The sequence below is a fragment of the Ambystoma mexicanum genome, chromosome 7q (genome assembly GCF_040938575.1).
Source record: "Ambystoma mexicanum isolate Mex_15411 chromosome 7q, UKY_AmexF1_1, whole genome shotgun sequence".
NCBI lineage: Eukaryota > Metazoa > Chordata > Amphibia > Caudata > Ambystomatidae > Ambystoma > Ambystoma mexicanum.
In genome coordinates this window covers 787,054,824-787,067,365 of record NC_090941.1, presented here as the reverse complement: position 1 = coordinate 787,067,365, position 12,542 = coordinate 787,054,824, and the positions used below count along the sequence as shown (strand labels likewise).

Sequence of the window (12,542 nt, the reverse complement as noted above, 5' to 3'; positions counted from 1 at the left end):
TCATGCGGCTATCAGTAGTATAGCAAATGCCTTGTTTGTTTGTTTGTTTGTTTGTTTGTTTGTTTGTTTATTTTATTTATATATCGTGCCAGACCCTCAGGTATCTGGGCGCATTCCAAGAATGTACAAGGCTTAGGTTTCACAGGATGACAGACAATCAATGAAAATACAGTGCTTAACATAGAAAAATAAACACAGGCAAAGTGTTGGTACATGTAGTAGTTAGGCAATGATCAGGTAGGATACAGCAATAAGTGAGGCGTAACTATCATGTATTAAGGCCCTCAACAGACCCTTTGCGTTGGGATTTTAGCGTGATCTGGAGCTCTGGGTCGAATAGGCTGCACATCCACTCCCTCAATGAGTATGATGAGGGACCTTGCACCATGTCTTGTATTTGTGATTTGACCTCTCCCCAAAACATCTGTACCAATGGGCATTCCCACCAGATGTGTCTCCAATCCCCCCTCCCTGAACACGCACGCCCTCAAGCATTCCTGGGACACGCCTGGGTACATGGCATGAAGCCTTTCCGGAGTGTTGTGCCATTGGACTACCATTTTGTACCATATCTCCCTAACTTGTATGGAGCAGATATGTTTCAGAATCCGCTCCCACAGACATTCCGATTCCTGCAGTGGTATGTCCTCCCCTAACATGGTCTACCATTTCACCATGTATGGCCAAGTCTGGTCTGGATTCTCTCCTTGTATAATTGCGTATAAGTTTGACACTAAGTGTCTATCCCCTGTGTGCGTTGTTATAAACGTCTCGAACCTCGTGAGCTCTCTTTGTGTTGTCTGCCTCATGGTAGGATGCTTTAGCCAATGCCTTAATTGGTAACACTCCATTCTTTCTTTTTCTGATACCCCCAACTGTTTCTTGCATTCCTCAAAGGATTTGACTTCCCCCTGTGACATCATGTCCCCCATTTTCTCACATCCTGCAGCTTTCCAAGCTGTAAAGGAGTTGTAGCTCAATCCCAGAGAGATTTGTGGGTTGTTGAATAAAGGGGTGAACGGTGATGGAATTTTGGAGAGGTGTCCTTTCCTAATCAACTTATCCCAGATATCACACGCCACCGTAAGTATGTTGCTCAAACCTACATTTTTAGGCCTATCCACATTATCCACCCATAACAACCTGCCTAGGAGGACCTCATACACTGCTTGATCCATTCTAAGCCATGGCGTGGTGTCCTCCTTCGAGAACCATTCTCTTGGGACCCTCACTTGGGCTGCCGCATAGTAGTTTTCGAAGTTCGGAAGGTCAAACCCTGCCTTCTTTCTAGCAGCCCTTAGGGTGGCCATAGCTATTCTCTGAGCTTTCCTCTGCCAGATGTATTGTGAGATCATTTTATTCAGAGTCTTGAAGAATGTGTGTGGGATCCTAATAGGAAGCGTTTGAAAGAGGTATAACAACTTAGGAAGAACCACCATTTTTATTGAGGCTATCCTTCCTAACCAGAATATATAGAGTGGTGTCCATCTATTTAGATCTGCTTTAATTTTGGAGATAATACCTGGGAAATTTGCTTCATATATTGTTGATAATGACCATGTTAAATTCACCCCTAGGTAAAGAATTGATTATGTTGCTATCTTAAACGGGGCAGCCTTCTCCACTTTCACCATCTGGTTCCCTGTGAGCCCTAGATTCAAGATTTCCGATTTGGTCATGTTAACTTTTAGACCAAGACCTTCTCCATTTCCGCTAGTTCCTGTATTAATGCCATGATTGATGTTGCTGGCTGTGGTACTGCCATTAACATGTCGTCTGCGAAGGCCGACACTTTGTGTTCCTCCATCCGAAATGGAATTCCCTGTATATCCTGGTTTAATCTAATGGATCTGAGGAATGGCTGCAGATAAATGGCATATAGTAGGGGCGACAAGGGGCATCTTTGTCTTGTCCCCCGGGATAATTGTATAGAATCTGATAGGCACAAGTTTATCGAGATTCTTAATGTGGGGTTGTTGTAGACTGCCTTTATCATTTGTGTAAACTTCGACCCCATCGCCATAGCCATAGGTGTCTCCGTTAGAAGCGGCCACTCTACTCGGTTGAACGCCTTCTCAGTGTCTAGTGCTATCAACACTGCCGGATCCCCCCTGCGCTCGAGTTTCTCTATCAGGTGGGCCACCTGTCTGGTATTATCTCATGTGAGTCTTCCCCTTATAAAACCGGCCTGGTCCATCCCCACTAGCGCCATTAAGAGAGGGGCCAATTGCGCCACAAACATCCATGTGTAGATCTTGGTGTCTCAATTTAATAACGCTATGGGGCGATAGGATCCACACAGCGTTGGGTCTTTATTGGGTTTGCTCAGCACAATTACTTCAGCCTCTGACATTGAGGGGGTCACTCTGCCTTTGTTGATGAACGTGTTGTAGAGTCTAGTCAGTATGGGGCTCAATTTTGTTCGGAACTTCTGATAAAAGGCTGATGGGTAGCCACCAGGGCCTGTGGATTTGTTTCTCGGTAGTCCCCTAATCATTGCCTTTACCGCCTCTCTAGTTATCAAACTTTCCAGGAGAGGCCTATTTGGGTCTGCAACTTGCAGCATCACCATTCGATTTATGTACTGTTGCACTTCTTGTTGGTCAGGATTGTCCGATTTATATAAGGTGGCGTAATAGGATTAGAAGATACTGGTTATTTTCTATGTTTCCGTTGCCGTCTTCCATTCTCACAGCCATTATGGTGCGCTTTGTCTCTTCTTGCCGCAATTGCCTGGCCAGAGGTTTGTATGCTTTATTCGCGTTAACGTAGTATCTCTGTCTAGTTTACAGCAGGGACCTCTCCGCCTTCCGAGAACGGAGTAGTTCCAATTGTGAATTAAGATCTTTCAATTTTCTGTATGTGGACCGCTTCTTGTCAATTGTTAGGGAATGCCTCTATGTCTCTTTCTACCACTTCTCTCTGATCCTTTTTTTTTAGACTGTATTTTTATAATTCCCCCCCCGCCCCCTAAGGACCACATTGAAGGCCTCCCAGACCCCTCCCAGGGCTTCCCCGCATTTCCCATTTTCAATAAAATATTCATCAACTTTGTCCCCCAAGGCGTTCAGGAACCCTTCGTCTGACAGAATCCCCCTGGGGAACGTCCATGTCCATAGTCCCCTGTGTGGTTCCCATCTGCGTACAGAGATGGTCAATGGCGCATGATCTAATAGAAATATTGCCCCCAGGTCTAGCTTCACCACTTCCCCCAGTAGGGCCACCGAGACACAAATATAATCGATTCTGGATGGAGTCTGGTGTACGTGTGAAAAGCATGTGAAACCCACTATCTTCGCCTCTCGTCTCCCACCAGGTGTCCTTAAGGGCCAAATTCTCAAAGGCAGCTTTTAGACTGTTAGGGGGGAGATTTTACTTTGAGTCCCGTGTGAACTATGGTCCTTGGAGGGGTCCCAGGCCACGTTAAAATCCCCTGCCGATATATTATCTCCTATAGCAAATTTGTCTAGTTGTAGGACCACCCTGCAAAAGAAGCTTGACTGATTGGAGTTTGGTGCGTACACAGTTCCCAGAGTTAGATATTTATGTCCTAATTGTATTTGCACAAACACATATCCCCCCAATTTGTCCTCCAGTGATCGGATCGTAGAACCTTTGCCTGGAGGGAGGTTCTGATGCCTATCAATACCCCTGCTGTTCTCTCCAGAGCGTTGGCCTAATATATGTGTGTGAAATATTGAAATCGGGGGACTGACTTGTCTGCTTTTATTTATATGGGTCTCCTGTAACATGATAATGTCTGGTTAATTGCAGTCTAGTAATCTTTCAACTTTATTTCGTTTGGCGGGGGAATTCAATCCCCTTACATTATATGAGGTGATCTTAATTGACATTGAGACTGTGGTGACTCTTCCTATGGACCCCAGTTTGCCCCTTTCTTATTCTGGCCATGCAGGTTCCCATTATTTCCCTTTTCAACGCTGCCTTCCTCTTCAACCCTGCCCCCTTCGTCTTGCCCCCACTCTCCTCCTCTTAAGCCGCCCCAACTGCTCCTTCCCCCTTTCCCTTCACCCTCTACCTGCCCCTTTCCCTCTACCCCCCCTCGAAATCCCCACCCGGTCAGGACCTAAGTTCCCTAGAACTGCCCCAGACACTACCCTTGGACCTGGTATAACCCCAGGAATTTCCCCCATAGAGGCGCACCTAACCTCACTATGGATTCCAACATAGCCCCAATCCCCCCCCCCCCGCACGGCCCCGATCTTCTTGCACTTCGTTGGTCATATATGTTTACCCCAACATTTACCCCCAAGCCTCTAGGTCAAGCTGCATCAGATTGTACTTCTCACACCTACTTTGAGACCTAGTTGTACCTAGTACCATTCACTTTTCTCGAGGGCCTTTCAGTTTTCCCCTTCTCCGTTTCCTGACCACCCCCCACCCCATCCCCAGGGTCTATTGCCGTCTCCAGGAGAGTTGCGTGGGTTGTGCTACTTCTTCTTCCATATTCAGTATCGATAACCCCTCTTCAAGTGATGTTGCTCGCTACTGCCTGCCCTCCCATGTAAACAGGAGGCTGAATGGGAACGTCCACTTATAGGCAATGTTTTTTGCTATTAGCACTTTATTCACTGGCTGCATTGCTCTCCTCTTTTGCAGCATGGAGAGTGCTAAGTCTTTTTAGAGTTGGACTGGGGTGCCATTAATTGTGAGGCCTTGTTGAGCTCTTGCAGATCGCAGAATCTCTTCCTTCATTGTGTATGAGGCCAGAGCTACCAGGACATCTCTGGGCATTGCCCCTGGGTCACGCTTCTTTGGGCCCACTCTATGTGCCTGGTCTATTTTGACTTACTGTGGTTGGGTGTCCGTCAAGAGACTACCAAAGCACTGCTGCATAGTGCTCTTCAGGAGAGTCTTACACAAGCCTTTCACCCTTATGTTGGACCTTCGGGAATGGTTTTCCAGATCCTCCCCCTGGAGTTCTATGTTCTGGGTCGCCCTGGCTACTTGTTCCAGTAGTACACTGTTGTCCTTGAACTCCTTTGATATTTCGGACAGACCCTGTTCCGTTGTGTCCACTCTAAAACCAAGATCAGTGATTTCCTTCCTCACTTCCTGGAGCGAGTCCCGAAGTTTGCTTTTCAACTTCCTCAGTTGTTCCTGAAAGGAATTCACCATTCTGTCCTCCATCCCCTTAAGGCATTCCAGCAGGTCTTCCTTATTTTTTGCAATGGAACACAAGCTTCCAGCTTTTTGGCCCTCTGTGGCTTGTTATTCAGTGGTTGTTCCTTGATTGTCCTCCTGGTGCTGTCTCCAGCAACGTTCCAGCTAGCCTTGCTGGGAGTCAGTGGATCCTTTTAGTTTGGCCGCCGTGTTCTTTGGTTTTGGCCTTGGCATCTGGGATGTTCCTCCTGTATTCCTGTGCCCAGCTTCTGTTGTGGAGCCTTTTGGCACTACCCGTGTCACTACAGCCTGTTTCTCCTTCTGGTTTCCTCTTGGCCCCAGGGCCCTTCTTGTGGTTTTGTGTGGGTGCTCTCTCCCAGAGCACCCCCGCTTGCTGCGTGGAACGCTTATGGTTCCCTTTCCTGGCTCCTGTCCCCCAAGGGGAGGGGGCGTACAGATCTGCAACTGGTGGTTGTTGTGGAGCCGGCGTTCTGTTGATGTGTGTTCTGGTGTATCTTCCTGCTGTGTTGCAGGCCAAGACCTCTTATAGCCTTCTGCTCTGTGTCCCCCCCTTGCTGCTGCTGAGGATGTACCTTTTTTGCTGGCAGGGACACGCAAGACTCTTCTGGGTCTACACGGAGTCCAGCGAGTGGAATGCCTGTCTCGGCAGATCCTCCTCCACGGAGCTCGAGGGGATGCAGGTTTCGGTGCAGTGCAGCGTAGCGCCCGCTCTCTGGCTCTCTTCCACTGCACCCTCACCTAGCTTCACAGGGGTGCGTTAATCCTTCTCCACAATTGGCAAGTGTTTGGGACCACTTCCTGGGTATGCCTCGGGCTGTCCGCTTGATATCTTGAAGCTGCTTATGAGCGCCCGAGGGCACGCTGTAATGATAGGTCCTGACGGAGGACTAGAGATGTGCCCTCCCTCGTCGGTGGCCATCTTGGAATCTGCAGCAATTTTGTTTTAAGACGTTTGGCGTAGGCCAAGAATTTATGGTAGAGACATACCACGGCAATCCTCTGATTGCGTGGCAAGGCAAACCATGGCTGAATAACACAGTGGCGGAGAAACAAACCCAAGACTGCAATCATGGAAACGGCGGCCCACAGGAATGCACAACAATCAATCTGAGGATTGAGTTCCTTAGTTTGAGGATGAGTTCCTTAGTTTCGTTCAGGTAGGGAAATCCCACCTTAGCATGGGACAAGTTAGGCCTTCAACCATCCTGGCATCGAAGTTAAAAAAAGTTATTTTGAACTTTGAATCTGTTGTCTGTGTCTTGCTTCATGATGCCGTCCCAGGAGGTATGTTGGCCTTATATAGACTATCATAATCTGCCGTTCATTTTATCCCTAAGTAGCCAATGTCTGACCTAGCCTTTTGAAGCGGAAATTCCCTGAACCACTTTCTGATATATTAAGCGCCTTAGATCTTGCATAGTTGATGCTGAATCCTGATGTCCCAGCAATGTCTTGTAGTACCTGCACTACCTTAGGCAATTAATTGGCTGTGTCACTGAGAAATAGCAGCACATAATCCGCATATAAGACTATTCTATGCGCGTATTGCCCCTCCCGCACACCCATTATCTCTTTATCTTGCTGTATCACTCTAGCCATCAGCTCCATTGCTATTGCAAAAATTAGGGAGGAAAGCATGCACCACTGCCGTGTACCCCGCCTGATTGCAATCTGCCTTGACAGACGCCCTTTGACCACCAATCTCATGGATGGGATTTGAAAGTTTCAGAGAACCATTCGAATAAAGGCCAGACCACAGCTGAAGGCCTCCAAGGTACACCTCAGGTAACCCCAATCCATGCAATCGAAGGCCCGAGTAGCATCCAGGGCTGTAATTGAGAATGTCTGCCCTGTCTGTCTGCCCCAGTCAATAATATTTACTGCCCTCCTAGTGTTTTTTCGAGTGTGCTGTCCAGCTATAAATCCCGCCTTATCAAGGTGAATGATTTTAGCAAGAAGCTCCATCAATTGCCCGGAAAATAACTGAGTAAATCTTTGCATCGTTGTTTAATAGGGAAATTGGATGGTAGCTACCACAATCCGTTGGTTCCTTGTTTGGTTTGAGAAGCAATGTTGTGGTGGAAATAGCCATATCCCGTGATATCAACCCCTCGTCCCGGATTACATTAAATAGTTTAGGTAATGGCGGTATCAGCCAGGGTTTAAAGGCCTTGTAGAAGCTGTTGAGGGAATCAATAGCCCTATCGACTTCCTCCGGTGTGAACAGACTTTATATACTGTCTTTATCTTCCCAAGACATCTGGTGCAGATGTGCTGTCTGCATAAAAGTGCTTTGATCTGAAGGCTCTAGATTGTCTGCGCTCGCTAGTTGCCTTTAGGAGGCTTCCAAATTGTCTTGCTTTTCCCCTTCCTAATTCCCCAGAATCTGACTAAAGCTGCATAATGTAATTGCTGTTTCGTTGGCCTTGTTTCCATTACAATAATATGACTATTTGGTTTGGAATCGCATCTGGGCTTACCTGTCTGCGACGTGCGCTTCCAACATCACTCTGACACTCTGGAGCTCCCTCAGAGATTTGAGAGTATTCTTATGTACATGAGTCTTTGCACCCACTCCTACCTCCTACTCCAATGCCACCCACACCGAATCTCGCACCCTCCGGTACGGAGCAGTCTCGGAAATGAGCTCTCCTCTTAACTCAGCCTTGCAGCAGCCCACACCACCCTCCAATCCATCCCCTCTGTATCATTCTTGCGAAAATAATTCTGGCTGGTATTCTCCATATGTGCCCTGAGTGCTATGTCCCGCAAAACAAACTCATTCAGCCTCCAGGGTTTCCTCTCATTTGGCAAGACCATGGGAATAATGGTAGCCTAGACCATCACCATGTCGATTCTGGAGAAGCCCCTATGTAGAGCAGATAAATGTGTGTAGTCCCTTTCCTCCTGACAGAAAAACCTCCAGGTTTCAATAAGGCATAGCTTCCTAAGAAACCTTGCTAGTTCCTGTCTGTCTATTATCATTAGAGGTTGGGGGCAGTGTTTTATCCATCCTAGGATCGATTATGCAATTGAAATCTCCTCCCACCACCACCTGGCCTTCAGTCAGACCCTGTAGGGGCAGTCCCTGTGTTTTAATAAAATGGTTCTGCCAATCGTTTGGGCCATACAGTGGTACCCGGGTGTACATTTTGTCTCCAATCAAGCCCTTCAATATCAGAAACCTCTTCCTCCGGGTCCTTATAGAGAAACCATTTAGTAAAACTGATATTATTCCCAATCAGGATTCCCACACCCTTTTTCTTATTCCTGGAGGATGCATAATACTGTTGAGGGAATAGCTACTGTTGAGGGAATAGCTTATGCCTTATCCATTTCTCAATGGCTGCTAACAGGTGCGTTTCCTGAAGGAATACGATGAAGGCCCTCAGCTCAACCAGCCGCCTTAGCGCTTGGAGGGGGATTTAAGCCCCGGAACAGTCAGGGTAATTATCACCTCGGCCAGCTCCTGTCCTTGGTCTCTCCCTCTGTATGCCTCCACAAAATGGAAAAGAACCACCCAACATCTGCCCATTTGAACCATTCATCATGCCACAGTAAACAGTAGTAAACTCAACCTTATCCCCATTCCCCTCCCCCGTCCTGTACCCCCGCCTCCCGGGATGAAATCCCCATCCTGGGAAATTCAGGGCCAAATCCAGTACACCACCCACCCCCACATCCCCCACACAATGCAATAGAAAGATCAGTACAATTTGAGCCCCCAGATTAGTCCCCACCCCCCAGAACGTGTTGATGACGAGCAATACAGGCGGATCAACACTCCCCCAAAATATGCTGATGGAACACAACCTAAACCATAATGCGGCATCATCCACCACCACGTCCCAGCCCTAAGGGATCAGGCCAGCACAGCAATTAACGCTATAGTCACTATGTTCTCAGGTCACTTGTGGAGTCTGCCAGCCCCTCCCTCGGCCTTTGGGATATGGTCTTACAGGTCTCCATCCGTCCTTCTTGCTGGTGCGCACATCCTTATCATTCCCGGCACCCTCGTGCGACTCGTCATCTTGCAGAGTTGAACCTTTACCCTCCAAAAGTTCTGGATCTTCTTCCTCCTTTAGTTATATGCTATGCTTTCCCGCCATATTCAAATCGCAGTCTGCAGATGAAGGTCCATCGGTAACGTACTCCCTTTTCACACAACCTGCTAGTCACCAGCCACAGACTCTTCCTCCTTTGCAAAGTTATCTGGGCCACGTCCTGGTAAATCGTTATAGAGGCATCCCTGAACCGGACTGCCTCCTGATGCCTCTCAGCCCCTATTGTTTGCACCTTCAACTGAAGCAGGTGGATGGACCCTGATGAGCATGTGCGGTAGCAAGTTCTTTTTGGTATGCTGCGTACACTCGGTTGGTGCGATTTCTTCTTTCTCAGGGGAATCTAAGATCTGTCGGTACAAGGCACGTACATAGGCCTCCAGCTCTGCATCCCATACTGTTTTAGGGATCCCTCGCAATCGAATATTATTCCGTCTTGACCTATTCTATGCGTTCACCTGTTCATTTATCAGCCGTTCCATTTGCTGTTCCAGTTCCCCAAAGCACTTCGAGATCTGCTCTTGCTTAACGCCCTGCTCACATAGAGTATACTGTGCCTCCCCCATTCTCTTTTCAACTGTCACACCTGTTTGCTCACATCGGAGATGGTCTTGGATACCGTTGCCACACTGTCCTTAATCTCGTTCTTGATTTCGGCTAGTATCAATTGCAGATCAAATCTCATCGTGGGGGCCTCCTCAAAGTCTGACTACTGTGATGTTGGTAGAGGACCTGCGCTGCTGCCACTACTTTGTTCTTCTTCGGGCCCTCCTGCCCCTGCAGCAGTGACTTGAAGTCTCCAGTCTTGATCTTGGCTGATTGGTTGGCCAATATGGGATGAGGCGTTCAGCTCCCTCATACTTACACTCTATCAGGTCCTTGCCAGAGTAACAAATGGTGGTCAGCCTTTTCTCCTTCACTGACCCTCCACCAGGGGCTTCAGCTCTCCTGGACTACGCTGGGAAACGCTTAATGCCGCTAGTCTATCTGAGAGAGCTCTCTGATACCCCCCCCTCGTGCTGTGTCTGCCACGAGCACTGGGGCAGGCTGCACAATACGAGGAAGAAGCCTCAGTCACGACGGTCATCCAGGACACTCACAATAAGCCCAGGCACCAGTACTCCAACACAAGAACCTTAAGAGGAACCACTTTATCAAGGTCTGCCCCTGACCCTCCAACATTACTGAGGAGCTCAGTCTGCTCCCGTTGCTCACATTAATCATGCGGGTAGAAGGCTGATGGGGGTGAACTCGAGCTCACCGAGAGCACATCTTCATGCTGCTCGGGCCAGCCATGCCCGAGCCTTAGTTTTCAAAAGGACTAACCAATGTGTTGCCTTAAAATCCTTTTATGGTCCCAAAGTGGAATCTTAATGTGGTCCTCACGTATTGACTGCAAGGGCCTGTGATGGCGCCAGCCTCCTATCTGTATCGCAACCTCAGATTTCCAGAGCTCAATGCATCAGGGATGTACTTCAAAAATGAGGAATCTGTAGTAGGGACAGGAATAACCATCAGAAAGAACATTAAAGTAAGTCATTTGTTTGTAAGCCTTGGCCATCAGACCCTCACCCCACCCCGACTCTGCGCCATTTCCATTGTCGCGTTGAAGAAGGCACATAACTCTAAGCAGTGTTCCCTACTCAAGGAGTCTTTTACCGAGCTATCCTCAAAGAGTAAAATATGAAGCATTGTGTGGACTTTCACTAATACTTCCCTGTTGCAAACTCATAGGGGGAAGAGACCACATATTCATGTTTTAAAATGAGTTTCATGAAATTGGAGGGCTTCCATTTGTTTTTATTTTTTCTATAGATCTGAAACCTAAGGTTTACAAGCTATTAGCACTTTCTGATTTGTGGGTTGACTTTCAGGTGATATTTCTTGTGCTTGTATACAGTTTATTCTGAAATGATGTATGATTTACTGCAAACTGATGCTTTACTGGGCTACATGGGGTGTGGTTCTGTTAGTGAAGGTGAGGAGAATTTGATGTTCAGGCTTGCCCTGGAAACATTGTGTCCCGCCAATTCCTTTCTTTATTTAAATTGTTTTATTTATTGAACATATTTCCATAGCACAAACCTGGCTTTGTGATACCCAGACCGCAATATCAATCCATCTCTGGGAGTTGGCCACTGAGAATTATCTGGCCCTTATCACCCATAACACTGTTAATGAGAAGGATCAAAAGTGGGCTCTTTCTATACAGATTGTACCCTCAGTCTAAATTATTATCATAATGGTAACATATGAAACCTTCGTAGATAGACATTTAGGAGGTCCGACAAAGGGCCTGTGAACAAGGAGTTTAAATACCAATTTATGATCCCATCTGATGCATTAGCCTTGGAGTCAGCAGCCTTTGGCCATCCAGATTTTTTGGAGTACGTGTCCCTTCTCCCATCAACCATAGCCAGTATAACCCATTGTTAGGGGACATGCAAGTCGTGCTCCCAAAAATCTGGAGAGGCATGGGTTCTAGCCTAACATTTTGATGATCACTTAAATAATGAACCCACAACGAAAATGTGCTTAAATTCGCTTTATAGTATTGACTTCTTAAATGTTTCCCCAGTTTCCACATAAATCAAATTCATCAAGGCATTTTTAATACATGCAATTAATTGTCTTTATATCCTCCGTCTCTGTAGGACTACCGAAGTGTTATTGAAGGCCTGCCAGAAGACGACAAGCCTGCTTTCTTTGGCTTGCCTGCCAATATTGCTCGCTCTTCACAGCGCATGATCAGTTCCCAAGTAAGTTACAATATCTGTCTGCTTGAACCAATGAAACATGTTGATTGTGAAATGTAATGGAGATGAACTACTGTGCCTGCTTACTACAGTCTTGGATGAGAGTTTAACATTCCATAAAGAGATTAGTATTTGAGGTCTCATTTGAAACTGCTTCTGCTTCTTGGGAATGCTGCTGGACTCCTGCTGCTGTGCCTTGGAATAACCACTAGACATGTGAATAGCTAAGCGTTTGATTCTGCTGAATATTTGCATGATACATTGTCGCCGCACTTTGCTGTACATTTCTTGGTGAGAATCAATTACTTCTATGCTTGTAGTTTGCCTATCCTTAAACACTGGGTAAGCACTGTTCCCTCCTCAAAGGCTATGCTTTCCCACTTTATATCACCCAAAAACTCCTTGAAAAACTGGACAGTAAAAAAGACAGTTATGGTGCATTAGCCAGATAACTGCACTGGTATGATTGTATTGCATTTTACACTTTATTACACTGCTTTCATCATTTGAAATTTTGATTTCCATCAGTCAGTTAACATTCTTTTTCTCGCACTAGCTCATTTTACAAATTCTCTTCTTT

General features: G+C 46.8%; 1 protein-coding gene across 3 annotated transcripts in view; it reads left to right on the top strand.

The window, feature by feature from the left end:
- DYNC2H1 (dynein cytoplasmic 2 heavy chain 1) overlaps positions 1 to 12,542 on the top strand; it is a 3,314,293-nt gene that overhangs the window by 3,022,043 nt on the left and 279,708 nt on the right. For all 3 annotated transcript variants that reach the window (XM_069639013.1, XM_069639012.1, XM_069639011.1), the window contains one exon: positions 11,861 to 11,965. In XM_069639013.1, coding sequence (XP_069495114.1) covers positions 11,861 to 11,965 — 105 coding nt within the window. The remainder of the gene's footprint in view (positions 1 to 11,860; positions 11,966 to 12,542) is intronic.